The 27,615-nt window shown below is 35.8% G+C and overlaps 2 protein-coding genes, 1 long non-coding RNA gene and 1 other non-coding gene across 7 annotated transcripts in view; 2 read left to right on the plus strand and 2 right to left on the minus strand.

Annotated features, from left to right (window-relative positions):
- Nucleotides 1-1,253: 1,253 nt before the first annotated feature.
- LOC105667286 (uncharacterized) overlaps nucleotides 1,254-27,615 on the minus strand; it is a 137,243-nt gene continuing 110,881 nt past the window's right edge. Inside the window, exons 5-6 of one of the 4 annotated variants that reach the window (XR_010890277.1) lie at nucleotides 20,943-21,108; nucleotides 1,254-1,573 (exon numbers count right to left, since the gene is read on the minus strand). This is a non-coding gene — a long non-coding RNA (uncharacterized lncRNA). Of the gene's footprint in view, nucleotides 1,574-14,657; nucleotides 17,202-20,942; nucleotides 21,109-21,614; nucleotides 23,438-27,615 lie in introns of those variants that run through there. The other 3 variants (XR_010890275.1, XR_010890276.1, XR_010890278.1) reach the window with 3 other exon arrangements.
- On the minus strand, nucleotides 2,831-2,903 carry TRNAR-ACG (transfer RNA arginine (anticodon ACG)). The gene has a single exon. It is a non-coding gene; the product is annotated as a tRNA-Arg (tRNA).
- Nucleotides 6,914-14,203, plus strand: Inx2 (innexin 2). The gene has a single exon (XM_012358995.2). It carries the CDS (start codon nucleotides 7,665-7,667, stop codon nucleotides 8,739-8,741), a length of 1,077 nt encoding a protein of 358 aa, XP_012214418.1. The 5' UTR covers nucleotides 6,914-7,664; the 3' UTR covers nucleotides 8,742-14,203.
- Nucleotides 19,646-26,896, plus strand: LOC105680186 (innexin inx7). The gene is made up of 7 exons (XM_012380661.2): nucleotides 19,646-19,976; nucleotides 20,190-20,280; nucleotides 20,362-20,434; nucleotides 20,950-21,127; nucleotides 21,449-21,786; nucleotides 22,288-22,478; nucleotides 23,260-26,896. The coding sequence occupies exons 1-7, from the start codon at nucleotides 19,880-19,882 to the stop codon at nucleotides 23,564-23,566; spliced, it is 1,275 nt and encodes a 424-aa protein (XP_012236084.1). The 5' UTR covers nucleotides 19,646-19,879; the 3' UTR covers nucleotides 23,567-26,896.

Here is a 27,615-nt window from a genome sequence, read left to right on the forward strand (position 1 = left end):
CGTATAGTATTTTTAAAATCTTTACCTATAAATTCGTTAGCGTTGTCTAATTGTAAGATAACAATTTATTTTACTCAACTGGAATTCTTTTTAAAACTTTCAGGATGTTTTATCATTTCGTGTTATAAAATAAATAAATGTTAAGATCAAATATCGAGAGTTTCATAACAGAGGGACGTAGGAACTCTTAATATGAATATCCGAGGAATAAAATATTTAAAAGATACATCATTTTACATATATGTATCGACTGTCTACAATAAATCTTGATGGAATAAATTTCATAATTTATAATTTTGTATATGTATGTATATTTATGTGTGTGTATATATACAACATATATATTCGTTTGTCGAACGATTATTACATTACATGAAGCATGTATGCGGCATATTGTACGAGGGTAACGAGAGAAGACTACAGGGGAGACCACGAGATTGCGGAGGTGGAAAACCAGAAAAACCGGCCTTCTCTCTTTCTTTCTTTCTTATCTTTTTCTTTGTTCAATCCTTCTCTTCGTTCTCCCCGGCTGAGTGTGTGTGTGCGCGCGCGCGCGCGTAAGAGAGAAAGAGAGTGAGAAAGGGAGGGAGGGTTAGGAGGGAGAGAGAGAGGGAGAGGGAGAGGACGTGAAAGAGAAACAAAGAGAAACGGAGAGAAGTTACAGGTACCCGCACCAGCTGATGTATCGAGAATCGAGCCACGTCGACGCCTCCTCGCAGATCGCAGGTAAGAGAAACCCACCGCAGTCTAAAATTCTTAAGCTGATTTTAGAAATACTTTTCTCCTGCTACCGTCAGAACGATATGCATTGTCGAAATTCCACATCAAATTGAACGATCTGAAAGCCATCCATATACAATATATTCAGAAGTTTAAAAAGCTACTTGGATAAATATCGTATTGCTACAAAAATATATTTTCAAATATATAAAGAATTGGGTGGACTTCCGAAAAGCTATCACCTCCGATTTGGCTGATATTCAGCCTAAATACTCATTTTATCTAGTAAATAATATTCCCAAATGGATTTTTGACGCAAATGCCCCCTCCGCCCGCCAGCCCCCCTCAAAGGTAAAACTGTTTTTGTTAATTATTTCAGAAAGTATTCATTGTACGGAAAAAGTTGTCAAACAAAAAATGAAGCTCATAAAAAGCTCTAAATCAGTCAAATCGGAGGTGATAGCTTTTCAGAAGTTTATCCATTAAAAAAAAAATTTTATAAAGATAATGCGATATAGATTAAAAACAAATCGTAAGCCGAAAAGGACATTTCATGTATATTCAAATTATCTTTTCTTACAAATTTGAATTTTTAAAGATATTGTTAAAATTGTATATTGTTCATTAAAAAAAAGTTTATTAAGTAGAAATTTAACACTTAATATATATATAATACATATGTCTCTGAAAACAAAAATATTTGATAAAATAACTGCATTAGCATAGCAGGCGTAACGTAAGATAACGTGATTAACAAGAGCTCGTGATAATTTCACCCGGCCGCGGGGCAGGGCCTTTTCCTCAGAATGAATAACTCATAGTTCTGATATGTTGAAATATCAAGATCATCGACCTGGAATTTTAAAAGCAAAAGGGGTATATTATATGGTAACCGTAAACGTTGATTAAATTAACATATAAAGGTGCATATATATATATATGGAAGATTTTATAATTTTCTCGAAATTTAACAGAAAGTCAAATTAGGAGCGAAAAGAAGCGTAAAAGAAAACACAGCTACTTAAAAATCTGAAATTAATTTTAATTAAACACCAGCATAATTTTTACTATTTTGCGATGAAAACAAATGAAAAACGTTACTGCTCCACAGCGTAAAAAACTTTATATTACTTTACTATTCTTTTCTATATGTAAAGTTGAAATGCATAATGCATTTTCATAAATTAATTTATTTATATAAATTATTATAAATTGGCTAAATTAACAAGTCTATATGTATTGTGTAACTTATAATTGCTGACGAGAGTTGTATATATGAATATTTTCTCATTCTAAAATTTTTTAGCGAGCAATTATTGAGCTTTTTCTAATGAAACAGTTAAATGTTTATTATTCTAGTAAGACAAAATAATTACAATTATTTTAATAAATACAAATATAACTCTTAAAACGTAAAATCTGAAAGTTTTTATAATTAATATATTAGTACCTATAATATCTGTCTTTTCCATCTGACATATATATTTTTTTTATCAGTTTCTGAATCACAGAATGGTATCGATTGAATTAAAAGGCGCAACTTTCACTAACGTAGACACAAAGGCGTATCACACATTAAAATAGCCACCGAATTCTTGTAGTTTGCCTTGATGGTCCTTCTCGGCTTACACACGCCTTACTATCGACCCTTGCGTGCAGCGAGGAATCGACGGTGATGGGTTAATTTATTTGACCCATGCTTGGCAGCAATTAGTGCTGAACGCGACGTTGAATAGAAATCTTTTTACGCGCATTGCGTCTACGATAGCGATAGAAATATACGCGATCATGACAATATATATAAGACAAAAGCAGATGTACATAGTAAAAACTTTCTTAACCCTATCTATATTTATAAAGAAAGACAATAATTAGGAAAGCCGATGAGTAAATGAGTAAATCGTAAAAGGATAATGACTTTACAAAATACTACAAAGAATAGTAACATAATTATGTTTCTAATTAGAAAATTTTGTTAAAAAATAAAATCAATATTAAGTAAACTAATTACTATGTACAGTTTCAGTGTGTAAATTTTGGTTAAGCAATTTCTTTATTTTATTCTTAAAATTAAAATTTAATAAAAAAAATGAGAAAAAAAGTAAATCTGCGATCCTGCCAGGATTCGAACCTGGAATCTTCTGATCCGTAGTCAGACGCGTTATCCGTTGCGCCACAGGACCGTCCTTGAATACAGCGTCTTTGTAAATGGTACAAAATTATCAAATTTATCATTTTTTATTATGAATTGTAAAATAATTATTTTTGTTTTGCCACTTGCAATAAAATTCAGCACCTCTAATTTATTTATCATATATTCTATCAATTTCTCTGCGCGCGCTGTGCATATTTCTTTGAATAATTTATAGAAATTAAATTATTACATTGCTTGAAAAATAATGATTAATAAGCTGTTTTTAAGCAATTGTAACTTAACGAGTTGCTAAGCGAGTTTTCAAATCATACATGATGCAAATCATACATGATGCAAATCATACATGATGCAAATCATACATAAAACAAAATCAATCAACAATAGAAACAACAACAAATTAGAATTATTAATAGAATTGTTAATTAACTAAAATAGAACAAAAAATTATTTAAATTAATATTTAATAAAAAATATATTGTATAAAAATCTCAAACACGTGTAGAAGCACATATATCACACAACGATATATTTAATGTAATACTGATTGTGAATTTAAGAATGATAATAGTATGATATAATTATTGTCTCTTTGATAAAAATTGCTTATATCAATTCAAATAATAGTAATTTTCCAAATTGCATGATATGAGATATAATTTGCCTTATCTACATTTTTCGCAATTAATAGATATCATTACCTTATCTGATATCAGTGTAGTGAACTATAAGTGAGCCAATTTTACGTAACATAAAGAGAGACTTAAAGATTGCTCACAAACAAAAATTACAAAATATTCACAAAAAAATATTAGACTGTAAAAGAAATTATGAATTTTATTATATAATCTTATTATATAATATTATATATATATTATTGCTAAAAACTTTCTTCCCAGCAAACATAAAGTAACAGTAACATAACATTAATGTTATGTAATTTCCCACTCAACAATATAATTATATTGCAGTTACGTTGTTGTGGGAAATTATAACATTGACGTTATGCTAGCTTGCGTTTACTGGGTTATTATTTAAACAATATTCTGATTAAATTTTAAACTTTATTTTTAAAGACATCGTAGACAATTATTAAATACTATTGATCAAATAATAAAATAAAATATTTTAGAATATGTATAAGCAACATGTGTTACAATTAAAATAATTAAAAAACATTTTCATGAAATATTTAATTTATGCTACAATAAGCTCGAAAAATATATTTTTTATGTATCAGAAGTAAAAAGAAAAGAATTATTTTGGCGTACCTACAGCTTCGAAAACCAAACTAACTATATTTAACCGGTTTGAATCTCTGCATGTAGCCTCTTAGGCCTGATTTACAATGTGCTTTTTGCATATTGTTTTTCGCTCTCTGCCTTTCGTATATTTTTGCTTTTTATGTCGCATGGAGTCAAGAAACACCGTGATTTACAATTTCTCTTTTTCGAATTTCCGAAGAAATATATGCCTTTACACAAAGGCAAAAAGGCAGAAAACAAAAATCGAAAAGCACATTGTAGATTGGGCTTTAGTGCTACCAGGATTAAAGATCCTTTTCTGCGGAGCACTGATTCATCCGAGCCCGTGCTCGAAGCCAGGTAAAGTCCTACCTGAACGGAAGATAACGAGATGACCCGACGCGCTGTTGTACGAGATGACTCAAACAGCTGGCTATTGCTTTAACGTCTGATATTTCTCGACGACGAATCAGAAATGTGATAGGATTGCTCAGCAAGATAGAGTTACCCCGCTGACGTTGCTCGTAGACGATATATGAACAGGATATTTAGCAGAGGTATTTTTCTCTGTTACTTTGTCTTCGATAGCTTAAGCGGTAATCTGTTATATATAGATTTAACAGGAATAATTAATCAGCGGAGAAGCGCAGGTTTCATTACGGTAGTTCTATATTTAGATCACGCGTCTAATCATACACTATTATATGAATGATTTACGATTCAGTGCATAGAATAAATAAAATTAACACAATAGTTTGTATGATAATGAGTTGTATAATAAATTGATGTATTAATTATTCTTCAACAATGTGGATTGCATTATTAAAAATACTGCTATCACACTGAAATATTTAATTATTTAATTGTCGATGAGCCTAAACTTCGTATTGGAATATTGTATAATAAAATCTCAAATATTGATAATATAAAATATTGGAAAAATATGTTTTTGTCTATGAATTTTACAAAGTTTTCGAAATAAATATTTTCACGAGAGTAAGTTAATTATATTGTTATTATTATTGTTTTCTTTAATTGATCGATTATATGCGTTATTAGTGTAACGGAAAAATTTCTTCAGCGGCATATATATCCAGAGTTTTCGGTTTCTTTCCATTCTGGTTTTCTTTCATTATGAACACAAAAGCAAAAATTCTTGGAATTTTTCTGTGTAGGAAAAATGTAACCAAAAAAAAGATTAGTTGGGGCCTCAGCATTTCGAGTTCGGTGAACATTGCTAATCATACTAATAATATCCTCATTGGTGATATTATTTATTTATCGCATAAATTATCGTATACCGTGATATTATTTATTTATGATATAATACTATCACATATTATCACATGATAACTACGCTGCCAGCGCATATCATAAGAATTGTGTTGTGCGTCTTTCAGAGTAAATGTTAAACGACATGAGAATCTTGTGACATTGCACAAACTACGTTTGGATGTAGATGTTATCATTACATCACGTGAACTGAGGCTTTGTCACGCAACGTTGCGAACGTAAAAAAGTGTAGCAGCACAGTTTTTCGTCCATTTTCATTCATGGATTACGTCAGCTGGCGAACGTAACAATCCTTTGTGTCACTGACCCACAGAAGAAAATGTTAAAACTGATGCCGTATTTTTTTTGCATAACAGAATTATGGTAAATCTGTAATGATCGTGTCTTTGTTTATTTTTCACACCATTCTTTTTCTACAGCTTTGTTTAAAACAGAGATGGGAATTAGTTGCAACTTTCGGCTCGATTTTCTGATTGACGCCTACTGTTCCCTCCTTGCTGTTCGCATGCTAGCAACGAGTCACCAAACGCGCTAACAACGCCTGTAACTAACAATAAGATGCGTGATAGTCAGCCTCAGGAATGTCCATATCACAAATGCAACAAGATAATAAATATGAGACAATAAATTTCCACATCAGCTGTGAGGTACTATTATTGACGCATTCTTCAATAGTACAATAGTACCTCACAAGTGATGTGGAAATCTATATTTATTCCATATTTATTATCTTGTTGCATTTATAATATGGATATTCCTGAGGCTAAATATCGTGCACCTTAGTTACGCGCGTTGTTAGCGCGTTGGCGACACGTGGAAATGGATTTATGGTCTTTTATATTTTATTTCATATATGTTAATAAAATATTACTTTCATATTTCTAAAAAATTAAAATAATATTTTATGAAAATTATAAAATATGTAAAATAAAAATATTATTTAAGTCTTTTCAAGAAAATAACTTAATTTTTAACCATATGATGTCTCTTCCTTTACGTTTAATATTTGCAATTGATTCATTAATTAATATTTGTTTTGGATCGATTTTTATCCTTTCTTCATTGATTAATATATTGTCTTTTTCTTGTAGCATAAATAAAAAAAAAGACTTCGTTATATTCACAATTAATTATAATTTATATCTCAACTGATGCAATCAAGTTCTATTATATTTATTACGGCGTAAACTAATATCGGATTAAACATTCTTTCTATTTTAAATTCCAATCTTATCTATAATAAAGATATAGAAAAATAGATGTGAAATCAATCATAATCGATTTAATGCAACAAAAAAATTCCTCGAGTCTCACGCTTCCGCAGCATCAGTAGCCAGTCGCCATGGTAACAACCATGCGAAGAGTCATGTTGCTCCACGCTAAAGTGCACGACAGCACCCGAGCTCCATCGAAGTTCGCCGAACGCGTTGCGAGACGAGACCGAGAGCAACCGAACACACCGATCGTCAATGGTATAAAGTGGGAGCGCGTTGGTAAGATAGCCATGTGAAAGAGAGAGACGAAGATGGAAGACGCTAGGAGGGTGAGCAGGAGAATAGTCGGTGTTGTAGGTGGGGACGAGCTTCCCTGTCGTGCCGCAGAAGCAACGAGCAGTTCTCGGTTCCCGACCGGCCTGTAAGCGATGAGAGAAGGAAAGAGGGAATCGTGCAGCGTATGAGCAAGACGAAGAGGGGGAGAACTAGAGAGGACGAAATAGTGTGTGAGAGAAAGAGAGAAACAAAGAAAAGGGAGCAGCTCGTGGAACGCCGTGTGTCCTCGCGTGCTTGTGTCGCGTACGGCGTCTCCGGCGCAGCCATTACGACAGAGCCGCTCGGTGATGCTTGTAACGTCGTGTAGTGACGCGAACGTGACGATAGTGTGACCTGCTGTTGTGTTGCGCGCGCGCGAGAGAAGCGGATCGCCCGTCGTCGCCGTCGTATAGTACGGATGTAACAGAGCGCACGTGTGCGCGCGCGAGAGACCGAGCGAATTAACGTACGCCGATCTGTCGTCGTAGCTGGGGTTGCACGAGTGAGAACGAGGAAGCGCGGAAGCTGCCGAGCTCGACTCGAATGTGCACGACGGTGTCGCGTTGTGGGAAGGTGCAACGAGAGACTGTACGAAACGAATTCGGTTTGTGACCGGACTGCTGCGCTGGTCGGTGATCGGCCATATCGGTGAGAAATACGTGTGTCGTCGTGCGAGGAATCGAAAGAATTTATTAAAGCAAAAAAAGGAAGTAAGCTTTCGCCATCATGTTTGACGTGTTTGGTTCCGTGAAGGGGCTGCTGAAGCTCGATTCCGTGTGCATCGATAACAATGTGTTCCGGCTGCATTACAAAGCCACCGTGATCTTTCTGGTGATTTTCTCGTTATTGGTGACCTCCCGGCAATATATTGGCGATCCGATCGACTGCATTGTCGACGAGATACCGCTGCACGTGATGGACACCTACTGCTGGATTTACTCGACCTTTACGATTCCGGATCGGACCGGCATCGTCGGCAAGGACCTCGTACAGCCGGGCGTCGCCTCGCACATCGAGGGCGAGGACAATATAAAGTACCACAAATATTATCAGTGGGTCTGTTTTTGCCTCTTTTTCCAAGCAATTCTGTTTTACGTCCCGCGTTACCTGTGGAAGACGTGGGAGGGCGGCAGAATTAAGATGTTGGTGCTGGACCTCAACTGCCCGGTGGTCAGCGAGGATTGCAAAAGCGACCGGCGTAAGCTGCTGGTCGATTACTTCGTCTCGAATCTGCACTCGCAGAACTTTTACGCCTACCGTTTCTTCCTGTGCGAGTTGATGAATTTCGCCAACGTGATCGGCCAGATCTTCTTCATAGACTTCTTCCTAGACGGCGAGTTCACTACTTACGGCTCCGACGTGATCAAATTTACCGAACTGGAACCGGAGGAGCGCACCGATCCTATGTCCAAAGTGTTCCCGAAGGTGACGAAATGTACATTCCACAAATATGGTGCGTCCGGCACGGTACAGAAGTTCGACGGTCTCTGCGTGCTGCCGCTCAACATCGTCAACGAGAAGATTTACGTCTTCCTCTGGTTTTGGTTTATCATCCTGTCCGCCATGAGCGGCTTAAGTCTGCTGTACCGCCTGGCAGTGGTTAGCAGTCCGAAAATCCGACTGGTGCTGCTTCGTGCTCGCTCGCGTCTGTCGCCGCACGATCAAATCAAGATAATCAATGACAAGTTGCAGATCGGTGACTGGTTCGTCCTCTATCAGCTCGGCAAGAACATCGACCCGTTAGTTTACAAGCAGCTCATCGCTGACCTCGCGATCAAGCTTCAGGGCAAGGAGAATGTGTAACGCATTGCCAAGCGATCGGGAAGGGCCTTCTTCAAGGAGTCCTGAAGAAGTTTTCAAGAAGTCCTCCTATGGGTTCCTCGTCTTTTTCCCAAGCGACACTCCGCTCGATACAGCAAAGAGCGGAAGCGAAACGGTAGGACTGTCTCCAAATTAGGGACGAGAAAGAAAGAACGAAAGCTATTGCGATTAAGTATTAGGAAGACGAGGATTGGAGGAATTAGCGTCTTAGGCTAAATTGCACCGACGGTTTGGTCCAGCTAACTCTCGATTAATGATTCGCTATTTCCTTCTATACTATAATTTTATTCATAATATAGAAAAGGAAGAAGGCCAATTGAGAATTAGTTTTAAACTTGGATCTTTAGCATCTCAAAGATCAAAGATTGGACTTTTATTTATTAATCTTGAATTAGCCTGACCAGCGTTAATTACATGAACTTGCAATAAACTTGTAATAACTTGCAATCGTATAGCTTTTTTCTAGAATGTGTAATAATGAGGCAAGATTTAGTCAATTGGGATTAATTTAATTGTTCAATTAAATTAACAAGGGTAGGTAATTAAATGTAGTTTAAATTGTAATTAAATATAGTTTATAAATAGATTAATAGCTAGTTCCGTTGTAGAATTCAAGTAGCTCTTCGCTTTTTTTCAATTTTGATTCCGAAATGAAACGAAAGTATCCGTTGAACTAAGGTCATTAACGTTGGTGCAATTGGGCCGCAATAGCTAGGTCAAGATTTTTACTATTTCGCCAATTCCTCTTTCACGTGAGTACACACTTCGCATTCGGCATTAGATTTGCAGTTAAGACAAAGCGCGCTGTTCGACGCCCCGCCTTCTTGCCTCTCCTCGTCTTCGCATTGAACTCTCCTCGTCTTCGGTTCCTTTCACCTACGCGGAGAGTTTCCCATCAATTTTTACAATCGCCCATTCCACATATTTCTACATCTGTCCGCTTCCTTTATTTTACTCCGCGCACTCTTAGTTTTTCCTTCAAACAAGAATCTATCTACTATCTACTATCATTATCGATATTTCATTTATTGTTTATTTATTCAATTTTAGAATGTTACTGCATTTGCAAAACTAATGGTAACAAGTGGAATTTGAAATTCTTACAACAAATATTCTTATTTTCATCGTTTAAATTATGCATATCTTTTTCAGTTTGATAAGCACTAAACATCACTTAACATATCACACAGTAATATAGAATATCTTCGAAATGAAGCTTTTCTGTGGAAAAAAACATTCAAGTTAATTTCAAAGAATAGAAATTATCATTTCTTTTAATTTATCTTTTTTTATAAATAATTTTCTGTCCAAAACACTTTTTTTCTTTACGTATATATTTACGAGGCAGTTCGAATTTTTGCCATGACATATAAACAATGAATTAATTAATCGCGCTGCTTAGCTATTCCTCCGCCGTTCAAATCACACAATTATTTGTCGTTATAATATAATTATTGCAATAAGAAATTAAGCTTAAGACGACTCTACTTGTAGTTTATCAAATTAATGCAAAACAGAGGTGCATTTAATGCGAAGATATAGCGGAGTTTGTTGCTCCCGCGAGTTTTCATCCACGCAATGCACTTTGCAGCAAAGTGTATATAATGCACAACGGATAAAGCCCCCTCAATCACGAACGTTCTGCACGCGGAGAATAAAAATCCAGTCTTCCGCGAAGCGCTTCACAGCGTTCGTTCTTCGCTTGCATTCCTTACGAGTTTCGCCTACCGCAGCAAACGTACGTTATTGTACATCGTGGAACGACCTGCCTTGTAAGAATATGCGCCGGACATGTAAGGAGAACCCAATGGAGTTTCACACCAATTATATATCGAAAATGCTGACCTATCTCAGGCCTATTTTTCCAAATCCAACAAAGGCCTTCGTTTTTCGACGAAAATGGAAAGAGTGTGGCACCTGTGAAAGAGCTTAAAAGAGCGTGAGGTCCTTCCGACCTTCGTTCATAGACTTGGATCGTGTGATAAAGCGAGGGACGGTGCTCTGTTTTATTCTTTTTTTTTTTTTTTTCTTTTCTTTTTTCGTTCCATTGAACTGAGTAACGGTTTTTTAAGTTCAACGCAGAATGAGGTAAAACAATCGGAAGTATCCGATGATGAACTTATCGTAAAACATTCCTACGTGGAAATGTTTAACACGTGTATTTCTGAGTTTATGCCACGGAGCTTTCTCGCACAAGAAAATCGCACGCACCGTCCCCCGCGAACCCTAACTTTTTTTCTTTACGCTACTGGTTACTTTGATTTCTCTTATATCTAATAAATGTATCGTAGAAAATACGCATGTATCGTAGGTCGCTATGTGTGTAGAGAGAAAAAGTTTACTTGTACATGATATATGAGCGTACACGCAGAGAGAATGTGTGGGAGTGAGAGGGGGGAGGGAGTGAGAAAGGGAGAGCCGCGCGCGCGTGTATGGGTGTGCGTGTGTATGTGTAGAAATATTTGCGCGCGTCCGTCTTCGTATTTCATCATTCCACAAAAAAAAAGAGACATACGCACGATTTTGTACGCGCAGAACTAGATTATGACATTACAATTGTACGCCGATCAATGTTTTACAACGTAAAATTAAGATTTCCTTTTTATATAAATTTACAATATAAAAGTGATGCGTAATCGAGGGACCAAGCTACGAATATTCCTCACTTAATATCGACTTGTTTATCTTTATGGTATGTAAGACTGTACCATAAGCCAACAATTTAGTATTGTAATACCGTCGCGTTGTTTAATCACGATTTTTTACGAAATCTGTATCTAAATCATTCGTAAACGATGTCACGTGAACAACAAAATACGACTCTTGTTTTATTCCTCCATCGACATCACGTTTCAAGTGGTAGTTTAGATATTTCATATGTAAAAATAGATAAAAAAAAAGCGCTACTTTTCGCCGTTCGTATATTCTACACGTAGATTACACGCATGTCGTCGACGCTGTTTAATATCCTGCTGACGTGTTCACATGGAGTATCATATTATTAAACGAGCCGAGTACAGCGGCTCGTTTGTACCATCCGAGACAAACCAAAATGCGATGGCTTATGGTACCGTTATCAGAGTGATCTTTGCCTCGCGGGATTTGCGGATAAAAAAATTTATATCAGTTTTTGTCTTCGTTGATTTCACACTAAAGATAGTCAAGTTTTATTTGCAGTCGACTTAAGAATTTAATGCTTTAAAGCAGGATCGAATCATAATAATCAAAACTCGTGATCTATTTATTGAAAAACTGATATCGTTCAAGCTCTTACGATATCTTTTTATCTTGATCCTGTATTAACATAGTTGTATAAAAATGACATCATCATACTTCATTATTTGTTATGTATATAGTATACGACATTAAATAAAGATTTTTTCAAAAAAGAAAGATAAATTTATAAATGTGCAGTTTATGAACTATATTATTGAAAAAAAATAGTAGAAAATTTCTATAAGCCATCGATCTGACGTTGACGTATCACTATACTTTAATGGTATATCATGGCATTGTAACGCAACGTCAGTTCCGGTTTAAACCGTGTGAAACGTTCACTTTGTACGGTAAATATATGGAGAAAATACGGATGGACACTTGTAGCGCTAAGAAGTTATTAAAGGAGAAGAAACACGCGATGCGATTTTTATTATTCGCTTCTTTGCCATTTAGAAACATTTCTACGAGAGATCTATATGCTCAAAGTAAGACTGCCAAGTAATTGAAACATTCGTCGCCATGATTTTGTATCACATTTAGATGTGCATGCGAAGTAGAATTATTACGGAGGACACAACGCTTTTCGGTGTTATATCGCGTTACTTTCCTCGATGCTTCGTTGATTTTCAATTGGTGAACGCTAGAATTCGCATAATATTACTATATATTTCTCTTGCTTTGTTCACATTTTGCGGCGATAATAATTGTCTCAATCAGCATTGTCTTCGTTGCTTCAATGTTATTTCTTAGAAAATTGATTGTGACACTCGCGATGTACCTAATAAGTGCCTGGTTAGCGTTAGATATAAAGTGCATTCCTCTCAATAGCTAATTGACATTCCAATCGTTTTCGAATTTTTCCACCTTACGAAATTTATTCGTGAAATACGAATTTCGGAGATTGAAAAATTTTCTAAATTTGATAGAGATTGAATTTTAGAAGAAATAAAAAAAAAGATTGCATATTCTTTTGACGGAAGATGTTAAAAATTAAATCGAAATAAAAAACGAAGTAAATATAAACACAGTCAAACTTATTTCAAACTACAGTCAAACGATTGAATAGAGATATTCTTAACTCACATATACTCGACTCAAGATATAGTTAGATGTATCACAACCAGAATTATACGCCGTATAACTGACCAGAAGTGCCTGCATCCTGCCAAGCGGAGATAAGAACTCTCGCTTCCTTTTGCTCGTGTTTTTACGACACCGCGTTGGTGGGTGCATAAATATTCGAAACGTGACAGATAGGACATTGTTTTATCGACATACATGTATTATTCTGTCCGATTTCTGTTTTCCTGGAAAAAAAAGGAAAGGATAGAGGAAAAATCATCCAAGCACATGTTCTCGTGCCTTCTACAACAGTGATAAGAGACAGAAAAGATATATATAAATAAATATATATATATATATATATATATAAATATATCTTTTCTGTTTCTTATCACTGTTGCAATAGGCACGAAAATACGTGCTTGGAATGATTTTTTCTCTCATCTTTTCCTTTCTTTTCATGTATATGTATGAGTAGTATATTATATATTTTTCAATGCTAATTAGTAAAATGCGCACAAGTAATCGATGGCTACAGATACAGACGATACATCACCTTCTTTATACTGTGGAATTTTTTTTTTCTTTCGTCATTGATGTATCGGCGATATTTATAAGAATAAGAGTAGGGGATAATATATTATCTGCGATGATAGGGCTTAAGAAAAGTAGCCGAACACCATGTATACATTGTTTAACGGCGTTAAACAATACGTCACGAGTGTTTGTTATTCGTGATTCGGTAGAATTCTAACGAGTACTGATTTCGACGCCTGCACATGAGAAATATTCACTTTACGCCAATTATCATGTCTCCATCATCGCGAGATACATACAATTCCTTTTTTTCGCATTGGAATAGCGTCGAGATCTGATCTTGATGGAATTATATCGGTTCTTGCCACATTTTTAGTAAGGCGAAGAAAAAGACCAGCTGAGGAAACGAAGAACAATACATATCGCTGTATCAGTCGCATAGGAAATTATATTCTTATATATATCTTTTATACTTATTATTATCTTCGACCGCGCGTGATTCGTATGCGGCCAGAGAACACTGCCCTCCTAACGAATGAATGTTATATATACATATATATATATATTTTAATACAAAATGTTTTCTTGTGAAGTTAAACTAATAAATTTCAACGATTAAGTAACAATTTGTCGTTGATTGTTTTCTTAGTCATTTCCTTTTTGATAACAACGTGTCGCGTGGATTTTATATCATCGTCAATGGTAAGTATGGACGTGGGTGTAGAAGGAAAACTTGTTTATGGAATTCATTATAAATGGAATAAATAGCATGACTGGGTATTAAGAATTTGTTTTTTGTTTTATACATGAAAACAGCTTCTCAATCTTTTAAGTGTACGAACAGGTTCTTTGATGAATTTAAAGAAAGAATATTTTAAAATGTCACATTTATCGCAATTTTAAGGAGAAAACATCAGTAGAAATATTTTTAAATATCTTGCTGATGCAACGTTGAGTTTAAATTATACATTCTGTGATATTTCGGATTATTTTGTTTTTTGATCTTATTTAGGAATTATGCAGCTATAAAAAAGTTTTTAAGTTATAAATAATGAATTTGAAAATAAATATCATACGCCATTGCTAATGCATATACATATATATTTTTTGTTCATTCTTTATAATACACTGGAATGCTTAAGAGCAAACGTTCACGAGCATCAGGTCTTGTTTTTTACATTCGGAATTAATGGGACGTTGAGTGAACGATCTAGCAATCAACAGGAGCAGCAATAACACGCAATAATTAAGATGCAAATGATAAAGCAGTCGTAAAGATCGCCGGAGACCGCGCTGGAAGCTAACTGATTAACTCGCCCTAATATTAGAAGCGACATGCCGCGACCTTAGCCGGATCGTAAATTGCACAAAACGGCGACCCTGCGCGATTCCAATCCACCTACACAGCCGCGGATTCCATTACGCGTCGCGGCACGAACGCGTAGGTGTGTATCCGCAACGAGGGGGCCTTTGCACGTGCGTGTGCTCTCCGTGATTAACATATGAGAGTCCGGAACACACGTTCGAGGTCCGAGCAATTGCAAATCGCTCCCTTCTGCCAGCGTCAGGTACGTTATTACACTTGAACCACATTAAGCGAACTGAATTTTCCCGCACGAGCACAATTGGTCGTTACATTCCGAAGGGCAAACCCAAATTCCGCCGTGAGGTATTTCGCTGTGCGCAATCCGAAACGCATTAGCGCGCATTAGCATTATTACTCGCGCGGGCTTTTATTTAATTAGTCGTTCTAATTGTCACTTATGCGATACTCGTTAAAACGCCAGTTAACGGTTTAGTCGAACTTGTAAATTTCGAATTTTTTTCCTTGAATTTATTCAACATCCACATTATTCTATGTTCATACAATCGAGAAAAATTGGGTTTAGTAAAAGCTTTCATCAGCGCAAGATACATCGTCGTCTCCGCCCAATGAATTCCTGCAGGAATTCTGCAGGAACGGCGAATCGCTCACGAACTTACAGGTAAGTGCTGACAGGAATGGATCGTCACACTTCGCTACGTGTTAAGTTTAAGATAAACTTTGAAAACGACAACAAAATATTTATCAGTTTTACATAGCGAACAATTGTATTCACGACATGTAGTGGCTTGCCGAAAATTTGCGTTTGTAAAGATGTTGCTATGATTCATCGTTGAGTCACGCTAAGTAAATTCGCCACGCAATTTCCTTTTCGTATCCACACGAATATGTCAATTAGCAATAACGCTATATATTTTGATTTATAGAAAGATATATATAGAAAACAATATAATTAGGAATAGAATTAAATACATTTTTATTAGTACCGATAACATCTCTGGTATCAGTACTCAGCACATTGAATTTTTTTATGAGTATTTGAGTACTGGAAACGCACAAAGTATTTATTCAGATCATAAATGTTTCAAAGATACCTGAACCTTTTATAAATATTAATGATTCAACGATAAATTGCAACATTTTAATATATGCTGCAGAATTTTTCGGTAGGCTACTTGTGCACGCAAAGAATACCTTTGCTGAAAGATTTAAAAATTGTGCCACATACAGATCTGGAAATAAATTTAGATGTTAGACAATCAAAATTTATCAATAGAACACTCAATCTTTTTTATATCGCAGCAAAATTCATATCGATAAATTTTGAATATCCAACAAAATTTATTTTCAGATTTGTATCTCTATAACTTTTAGATTTTTCAGCAAAAGTGTTCTTTCTATGTATAATATGTGCATTACTTTTTATTCCAACGCTCAAAATTTCGAATTAAAAAAGGAACTCACTGCGACAACATTCCAGCCATTCAAGCAGCCAATAAGAATGACAGGGTTATTCGAGGTGATATCTTTATTCTTGAAGTCGCATTTTTCTCTCGCTGTGCCGTACAGCACTTTTCATATGACTTCATCGTCGCGAAAGGCTGAAGTACCGACTTTCACAAATCATTGCGTTTCCATATTAATTTTTCAGGAAAATGTGATTTTATGCGACTGATTTATTTAATGGTCAAAATTCCGTTGGTTTCCGTGTAAATCCGTCCCTGAATAAATTTCGAATCGGTGTCTAGAAAGCACCGGTCAAGGCAAAGACCGACGAAGGAGATCGGCGATGGTGTGCTCCTGCAGTGTACTACGTGCCGCATACAACGTAGACGTGGAACGTGGACGTGGACGGGCGAGGACAGACCCTTTCTTTCGAGGACTCGTTCGTTCTGCCGGCGGCTCGCCGGGGCCAATGGCCGGTCAAAGTCCCACCTTCGACGTTTGCCAGTTCTGCCCCCTCGTCCTCCTCGTCCTCCTCGTCCGGTTGCCTCGTGCTCTTTTGCCGGTACAGCGGTCACATTTGGTGCTGACTTCCATAGCTCGCCGTCTCCTGCGCGGTCCGATGTCCGAATTTCTCGAACGTAATGTCCCGGCGAGAGGGGCGTCGTCAAATCGAAGCGGCGCGTTCACCGGCGATTTATCGCTCGAAGATCGGTCCGGAATAAATCTTGCCTCGCCAAACGATTAAAATTGATCCCATGATCGAAATTCATTATCGCGAATGATGAAGGCGAATCAGGCTCATTTCTATGAGCTACTCACTCTTTTATCAAATATTCAAATACAGCATCTTTTCTCTGGAACAACAAGAATAGCGCCTTAATGACAATAATGTTGAAAATGCTGAACCTCGCATTCATCCAACCAGTCCATCTAATACTTGTATGTCAGTATTCGTAATTCTCGGAAGAATTAACAATAAGCGAGCTTTATTCCGCAGCAACGTTTCTCAAACGTGACTCTGGGAACGGCAGAAAGTGAAGTTGGCTGCCGAGCGCGGCTAAATGAGCCTCCGATTAGCAACTGACACCTTGCATAAGCGCATGAATATGTAATGCACCTAGCGGGCACGGCGGACTCGAGTTACCTTTGTACGCTCGCGTATCACATCGTAGGTGGATATCGTGTCGTTCCTATGATTCGCTCGTTAATAGCTGGATTTGTAATTGGAGCTTGCTACACGCCGTGGAGCTAAATAATGCTTACCGAGAAGCTCGCAGAGGCGATCTTATAAATTCAATTTTAATTGATAGTCATCGCGCGTGACGTGTTCACGTGAACTGTTCATCAATAACACCCGCGGGAAATGATAATCTTTTCATAGGAAAACTTGGACTTCGCGAATAACTTATTACCTCTCGCGATTTAATCCGCCGACAAACGATCCGTGTGTAACATTACGACGCGCCATTGCGAGAGAAATTAAAGTTAAAGTACGTCTCCTTCATCTCCACTTGCCCCTTTAATTAATACATACTTCAAGTAGCCGAGTGAGCAAATCGTGAGCACAAGTCGTCAAGCGAACTTAAACCGTTTAAGATTAATTTATTCCACCGTCCCACCGTTACTCTTTGTCTCGCTGGATTTAGATCTTTATTGTTTACTCGCATCACGTTCCACTGCTGCGTACGAGTATGTTAATTTATTACGCAGTGACGGATTTGTACGAGGTTCCAATTGCGGGGGCTCTTCTGTCACGTGTTTACGTAACCACTTGTTTCCTAAAATTTTATAATTATTAATTGTACGTGTAATAAAATTTGTAAATATAATATACGCCAGTTCGGTGTATCGAGTGCGTTTTACTCTCAAGTCCTTTGCGAAGGAGGCGAACAAGCTCGCATCCTGCTTCCGAAAATGCTGTACGTCAAGTCGGTCACGTTACGCGTACGATATAACACGACCATCGCAGGTTTATTATTCCGATCTAGTCAGTTAACGTCAGATTACTGTCTGTTCGTTTTAGTATGCAGATCTGCGCGACGAATCGTCACAGAGAACATTTTCTTCGGGATAAATACCGTCTGTCACATGCGTGGCTACATGCATGGAGTTACACTGCGTGTAACGAGCGCATTATTATATCACAACTTCCTAATTTACTGGATGTCACATATGAATACCTTTTATAACGCCAGGCAATGCGTGTTACGTTACGCGGTACAATTGATACATAAATTTGCAGATATGTAGAACGGTACATCTGTCTAGCCTCCTTTACATTTCCAGACAGCCAAATGTTAGCAATGTTTGCAAATTGATTACAAATTTGGAGAATTATCATACTGCGACCTTACAAAGTTGAATGTATCAAAGATATCGTGATAGAAATGGAATTATACTTAATACGCTTTTACAAATATTAATGTAATTTACTTTTCCTCGTTTAGAAATATCCCTTTTAATTAGTATTTTACGAAAATAAAAAGTACGTACCATTTTTTTTATTATTACTTGAAATAGATTAGATAACTCTATCAGAAAAGAATATACATTATTCTTTAAGATATGATAAAACAATATTAAGCGTTTATGATAACAATATACTGTTTCTTGTCATGCTATCATTCTTAATTTTGATATTCACATATGACAGCTCTAACAATAAGTTTCATCTTTTTCTTTAGCGATTCAAGAACCTTTCGGAAAAGTACATTCAAGAATTAAAGAAAAATTATTTATATGTAATAATAGACAAAAATCTCCAGCGCAAATGTTTTTATAATAAGTACAAATAAGTAAAATATGTAAATAAGCGTGTAAATAAAGTGTGTTAATAAAAACTTTGTAAGTATATATTACATATCTGCACTTTAACACTTTAAAAAGATTATATTTTATAATCAACTCTAAAAAATTGCCAATATTTAATATAAAAATATCAAAATTTTAAAATTATGTTTTCTACTAAAATTTATTAAAACTGTTCGTAATATTCAAGGGCTTCTTTGCGATAATAAAACTGAATCGTAGTCGTAGATCAGTATCTAAACAATGTTCGTCACATTTCCGACAAGAGAATTGTCGTCAAAATCGAACATATCACAGTGTTACAGATGTATTATTTGCTCATTCGTGGTTATAACTCGTGACTATGTCCTCATGTCATTTAATTCCTCGCTATCTGCTCTTATCTGAACAAACGTCTTCATAATAATAACTTTTGATAATACTGAGTTTTGTGGAGCGTCCATAGTACTGCGTAATCATCTTTCTGATAACAGTTGTAAGAGATTTACTGCTTCAGAGTTTTCAGTGTATTCTCGATCGGTACTTTATATGGATTATACAAGTGTCGCTCATGCGCCAACTGTAATCGAAGTTGCGATATTCTCGACGACCACGAAGTCCGTCAATGTCGTGCAGAGACAAAAGTGACGCTTGTAGCGACATAGACGCGAGATTTTGCAAGTGTTCGGAACATAAATAGAAACATTAATTTTACTACCGGAAGAATTGTGGAAAATCAGTCAACATGGTGGACGCCCCCACCGTATTCGCTGCCTTCTCGGTTCTTAAAAATCACGTTAAATTCAAAATCAACCAAGATTTTGTAGCCATTGATAACCTCGGTAACAAATTTCTCGATCTTTATGATTTTTTTATATTGTTATGATTTCTATAAATATATAAAAAAATTGCAATTTGTGGTGCACGAAATTTAATTGTCGCAATTGTCATTCAATGACTTATCACTTTTTTATCTAAACGTGCCTATTTTGTGAGAATTATATATTTGATATTAAAAAACTAACTGTGAGATAAAAGCATACGTGACTGATTAGTTTTTAGATTACACTACCGGGCTACATTTCTGTTGCTTCTCGTTGGATCGATTCTCGTAACTTCCAGACAATTTATCGGAGAACATATAAGGTATATTTGCGGTAATTAAATAATTATTATATGATATATTTCAACATATAATAGACAATGAATTATTGCTATTTTGGAAAGATGTATCTCCGACACTTCTGTACCACCTCGTGTTATCGAGACCTTTTGCTTTTTCATGTCCACATATACTGTGGTAAGTCTAAAGTTTAATATTAATCATGAAAACGAACTATGTAATCTCGCTGCGATTGCAGATAATATTTGACAGCGATTTCTTGCCACGTATAAAGTAAATTTATATGTGTTTTTGTTATTTTACAAACAAAAAAGACTAAATTTTTTTCTATTTGCGTATCATACGTTAAATATAATATATCAAAACGAATTGGTTGAATTATAAATTTATTTTATAGATAGTTTATGTTCTAATTGTCATTGAAAAGATATTGTCTTTAATCGCAATCATATAATATGCTTTTATTATTAGTTTATCGCTAATAAATGAGTTGAGAAATTTTCTAAAAAACTTTCTAGGAAAGCATTTTTCATCGCAGTAATTTATTTTTCTGAGAAACATTTATACTTTTCCGTTATGCTTTCACACCATAGAAAAATTTACGAGAACTAATGGTTGAGAAATGCTGCAGCTATTTAAAATAAGATATATTTCACTTGGACATTATTCCATTATTTCAACTTACTTTTCAGGTGAAACATCTAAATGCCACAGCGGTGCTGGAAGGCGAATTGCCACATCCTGGCGTAGGACCAGCGTCGAAAAACGACCCTGTCATACATCATGCTTATTATCAATGGGTGCCTTTTGTCCTGTTCTTCCAAGCGCTTTTCTTTTACTTACCGCACTACCTATGGCGAAAAATGGAAGGTTAAAGTTCGTTCCTATATACGCATCTCGTATACCTGCCGAGCTATCGCCGACGTTTACAACTGCGCACGTTTATCTCAAGCAGCGATTTAATTGTCATTAATCTTTCTTTACGTCATAATCTAATCACGCAATACTTGCACACAGCGTGTTATTTAAAACATCACATTATGCTATTTGCGAAGTTATTTTGCAATACCGGGAGACGCAGTAATAACCGGTAACAAGACAAGTTTTTTTTTTAACAAAAATCCAAAAATCTGAATATCACGAGACGGAATCGTATTAGAAAAAAAGATCATTGCGATTGTTGAATTTCAGGTGGTCGGGTGCATATGTTAGTGTCGGGATTACATATGGCATCCATAGCGCTGAGCGAAACGGAGATTAAGGTGAACGATGATGTCAAGGTGCCTTCGAAGAAGGACCGTGACGATAAGATACAACAGATTCGCATCGGCTTTATAAATCGTTTGCACCTTAATCGTCCGTGGGCGTACGGTTTGGCTCTCTGCGAAGTTATGAACTTTACGAATGTGATCGTGCAAATTTTCGTAACCGACTGGTTCCTCGGAGGAGCCTTCTTGGGTCTCGGCCAATCGGTCACTGAGCCAGCGTCTAAGGATAAGCTAGACCCGCTCGATATAGTGTTCCCGAAGGTACTGTTTTTTATTGCCGTCTTTCTGTTTCACATATATTTGGTTAAAGGGATGCCCCTGGACTGTTTCCGATTGACGTTGAAATAGCGTCAACTATAATCGCTCGATGAATTGGGATGTTGATAGCTATAATGCTTATTTAATGCTACATGGATATTCCAATTATAATCTGACATCGTCATCAATCTTTGTATTTATATAAAAACGTTGTTAATAGTTTTAAAATGCAAAATCTTTTTCAACGGTTTATTGATCACCAAAAAGAATTGATAAGAAATTTACTTAACGCCTTTCGGAAAACTTCCTCGATTCTTCATTTATATTAATATTTAAATTTTATTATAAATCTTCATGTAATACATTGATAATTTACTTTGTTTTATCAATCGTGATTTTTTATACTTAATTTAAATTTACGTCTTTTAGCTATATATAGTAGTCTCTTTTTTTGCATTCGTTGGGAATAAAATTGTACTTATAAATATGTGATGCTGTTTTTAGGTAACTAAATGCATTTTTCATAAGTACGGCCCTTCGGGTACCATACAAAAGCACGATGCGTTGTGTGTGATGGCCCTGAACATCGTTAACGAGAAGATCTATACGGTCCTTTGGTTCTGGTTCATCATATTGGCAGTGATAACCGGTTTGGGACTGATTTGGAGACTGCTGACCATGATCCTTCACTCCAGGTTGCTAAATTTAGTCCCTACATATTTTTTCATCGTCGGCACGTTAATTGTAGTTAGCCACAATCTTTGCTGTATTGACTTCTTTCCTGAGAATTCTCGGTTGATGAATTTACAACTGTCACACATTACGTGCTTTTTTTCCTTTAAAGTAATATTTTGCAGTTTTTTTCCGCACGATTTTTTCTCATCGTAAAATATTTGCACACATCTTATACAGAAAGATATCTATTTTTATATTAAATTTTGATTTAATATTTAATTTAATTTAATTTTTATTCATATTTGTTTCATAATTATGACGTTATACGTCTTAATAAAATTTAAGAATACACATTTTAACGCGTTCACGCCTGATGATGTATATACATGTCACCATAAATTTTAATAGCTGCCTATATAAAGGTATATATACGTCACATTATCATATGGTAATATTTTAATAGCTGCCTACGCGTATATATACATTAATTATGTTACGTAGAATTCGACTTTGGAACAGACGGATAATATAATACAATACAGACTTATATATATGTCATATTATATACATAATTGAATGATAAATATGACAGTGGTGACAAACTGTCCTCGGACGGTGAAGCAATTGATTAAAACGAGCTTCACGAAGTAAAGGTGCAAAAAATAACATATAAACGATACAGAAGAAGCAGAACATTAACATGTGGCTAACGTGAATATGGACCGCGATAAGCCCTCGTTATATAAATGATGATCGACAACGCTGTCACGGAACGGTTTCATTGCGGTTTTTCGCTTGCAGAAGTATGTCATTCAACAAGCTCGTGTTTTCCATGGCCTGTCCTGGAAAGTACAACCCGTGGAACGTGCTCAAAGTCACTAATGAGTATCATTTCGGCGACTGGCTGTTCTTGTACTACATCGCCAGAAATTTGGACAGTTACGTTTTCAAGGACCTTCTTCAACGATTGGCGGAGGATCTGGAGAACAGACATCAAACACGGTACAAAATCTTGCCTCTAGACGTAGAGGAGGAACTACTGAAGAAGCAAGAAGTTCTAGAAATTCCAGAGAATGAAAATATAGAGATGTATAAGACCGTCAAGTAATCTTTCATAAAAGGTATTAATTTTACAAGTTCGTAAAAGATCAAATTAATTACAATCTTTTTACAAGACATATTTTCGCACAAAGTTTGTGCTATAATTGACTCACTCGCAATTTTTTCTATTATTACAAATAAAATTCTAAATTTAAAAAAATGCCTATTTTTTAATTAATTACTTAATTTAAAAATAAGTATTTTTTAAATTTAGAATCTTAATTTTAATTGCTTATTAATTGCTTATTAATTGCACACATTTAATTATACAAATGCATTTGTTTTTGTAATATAACCAACGTTAGTGCTAGCTAAGCTCAACAGAAATATAAAGAAAAATTGTTTTTTTTTTTTTTATGAAGTCAATGTGAATGAGCTTAAAACTATTGCACAAAACTGCGTAATATTGCAGAAAAAACAAACTACATTAAGTAAAAGCGGTAAGAAGTTACATGCATCGTATATTGTCTCCATGTATGCATATATTTTCAATTGCGTGCATTTTGCGCGCATATTATAACACTGCCAAGCGAAAGATTGCCTCTTCGCATATAAACGTACTTTAGCGCGATTTACTGCGATTGTAGAATAATGCGTCTCGCGTGCATCACGGGATCGCATTTGTAGCCGTATGCGCGCTATGCATGACAAAACTATGTAACCGTATCCGATCATCTTTTAACTACCTCATACTGAAAACTCGCGTGTACATCATGTGCGATCGTATGTCGAGCACATGCGCGCGATACACATGTAAATACATCCGTACGTTGCACCGACCCGATAAACGACCCGACAATAGTTTGGATCGTTAAGTCGTTGGGTCTCTGATTGGAATTATGCGCCCTGACCTACTATCGACTAATCACGTTCGATCCATTTAGGTTTTATGGTACTTCTGCAGCTCTCGCTGGAATTGTTTGTCACAGTTATTACTACACTTGTAATTTTTTATCTGCGCACGACTTTATAAAACAGCACATATTTATTTCTTTTTAATATCTTTTATTATATTTTTTGCGCGAATCACCTACAGTTGAATAATTGTATCAGCTGTAGGGATGGTTAGTTCTCGAGGTCAACACAAATAAATAAAAAGGAACAAACCTTTATAGTCGGAAGATGTATTTAAATTGTAGTTAGAAAACGTATTCGCGATGTAGATATACGCGATTGATATTCCATTTAAAGACTAACGAGCAGGGCGTGCGGCGCTCTTCAATTTTGCGAGATACTTAAGTCTATCCGGGTTCGCGGAACGCAGAAGAGTTTGTCTAAAAATCGACTCGAGAGTGCTTCCATTCGTCAGCCGCTCTGTGGGCCATTCTACAATGAGTCGCAAATGCGCCTAATTGAAAAGTGCTATTTCTGATTATTTCTAGTAAGAGCATTCGCGACGCGTTATAGAATGGTCTTATGTCAGCGCCTGAAAACGATCATCGACGCCCGGACGATTTGACGGGCCGTGTCATGTTTTGCTTGCTCGATGGCTCGATTGGTTGTTTATTATCTCGACCGTTCACAACACGACGAAAATATAATTTCCTCGCTCTTATATTATATTACATGCCTACACAGTAAAATTGTACAGTAAAAAGATATCTCTCTTTTTTTCATACACGGAAAGAACACTTTTGCTGAAAGATCTAAAAATTGTGCGAGAGACATAGAGTTGAAAATAAATTTTGTCGAACAATCAAAATCCATTTTCAGATCTGCATCTGTTCTCTTTGTATATTTTATAATATAAAACAAAATATTTATTTTTCTCGAAATTGTATCTTGAATATTTTATAATTGAATTCATACTCGAAGAAACTATCGAATCCTTTTTTTTTATCTTCGAAATATTGTATTATAGTTCGCAATTAAATTATAAACAAAAAATGTAAATTTGTAGAGACAATAAATAATTACATCGACATATAAGTATGGAAATAGATATCCCTAGTGCGCTCTCATGACAATTGTAACAGATTTGGGTCACAGCACTCGAAATCTTTATCACAGGGCGCTTAACAGGGTCCTTAGCTCTCGTTACAGAGAGCTTTTGTCTTCGTGCGGACGCATAGCGAGAAACCCGAGAATCCGGCCGTCGGGCTGGAGAATCATCACGGCCGGAAACTCCATTATATTCTCTAGGCCGGGAAATGACGAGAGCGACGAGAACAGAAAAAAAGAGAAGTCTACCAGGAAGCCTTGTGCACATGTTGTTGACGCACTTGATCTGTGGACCGTAATCAGCCGATCAAACTGGCAATCGCCGTTTATTTTCTTTGTCTCGCGTCAAACTCCGGCTGGGCTGAATCGGCGAAGTCAATCGATCGGCGCGATATCGAGGTTTATAGCGGCTGTTTCAGAAACAATGGGTACCTCTATAACAGAGCGTCTGGGCAAATGCGAGCGAGTGTCCCGTACAGAGAACCCGTACAGTATTGAAATGAGACTACAAATGAGAATAAAGACAGGAAAAATCAATACCCGCAGCTGTGAATCGGCACTTTTCTTATTCTCACTTAAAATTATTTTATTTATTCTAAATTCATTTTCAAGTACACTATAAAAAAAGACTTAGGTCACGTTTTATCTAGAATTCAACTAATTAGATAATGAATATTGGCGAATATTGATTTCTGATTGATCTTGTCGTGATCGGGTCTTGAAGCTAAATAATTTTTCACGTAGAAATACAATAAGATGCAAGATTTAATTTAATTTAAGATTAATCTTAGCTTTTTTATATCTTACGTAAAGTACATTTTTCGAAATGCAATTTTATAAAATGATATTTATCGAGTATACTAATAATTTTGCGTCAGTCTACTTAATTTTCTTCTAGTTAATTATATGATTTCAATTCCGTAGCTATTTCCGTGGAATAAACAGCTTTTTCACTGCCGACTACATTTTGTGTATAATAATGCAAATTTTATGATGTCGCGTTTGTTTGTCTTTAAAGCACTGTTTGAAGCGCTGTTTTATATTATAATTTTAGTCTCCACGATGAGTCGTCAAATATTTCAAACGTTATTCAAGCTTGGGACGCGTTAAAAAAAAAATGATAAAAGGGAAGAAATATCAGGAGAGAAAAAAAAAAAAAAAAAACTAAAGGTCAGAAAGTCTGGAAAGCATCTGTGCGCTCAACCGCATAGATCCGGCTGCAATAAATATTCTGAAGCAATTATGTTTGGCATGTGGCGTTGTCGTTTGCAAATTAGTCGTATTTATATCTACGTTATAATATAAACCAGTTTTTAAACCAGTTTTTTGCAAAACACTTATATTCTTCAAATATTTCGTAAAAATGCTTCAGACGTTGTACAATATTTTCTAAAAACATCTAGAATTTTAATTCTTGTAAAAAATAAAAAATTTATTACATCAAAATATATCTTTTCGGCATTAATGTAGCATTGAGCCCAAGTAATGCGTGAATAGATTTGTGGAAGTCTGCCTTTGGAATCCCCTTGAGAATCCTTTGTCACGGCTGAATCCCTTTCATCGAAATTTTAAAGAAATTTTGAAAACAACAATAGATAAAGAGCGAGAATCTATTCAAATGATGAAGTGACGTTGGTGCAACTTTCTTAATGACAAATCTTCAATTGAAATATGTCTCCGTGTGCAATTGCAGTTAATATATGCCGAAGATGTGGACGCAATACAAAATGCGATTCATTTTTCGTCAGGCAATACACATCCACCGAATCTTCGTGAGAAAATTTTGATACATCCGCGCGATACATGATAAACGATATTTATATGCCATAGACAACGCAAATCGTCTTCATGTAAAGAAGATAAAATCTAAGGCTTATTGTTAGACGGATGCCGATACAAACACCGTGAAACGTGTAGAATGATGCATACGTTGCGCATTCCGATGTGTCGTATGTCTAGACGAATGCTTTCATTTATCTCGTGAACGTATTCGGAAATATGTAAGATAGATTCTTTGTAAGATACATTTTAGTCGCTTTTCATAAGCAAGCCATTGCGATACTTTTTGTCGATTTTATATTTGTTTGGAAAATTCGCGTCAAATGTCAACTTTCA

Source organism: Linepithema humile, chromosome 5, assembly GCF_040581485.1.
Source record: "Linepithema humile isolate Giens D197 chromosome 5, Lhum_UNIL_v1.0, whole genome shotgun sequence".
In the NCBI taxonomy this organism is placed as follows: Eukaryota; Metazoa; Arthropoda; class Insecta; order Hymenoptera; family Formicidae; genus Linepithema; species Linepithema humile.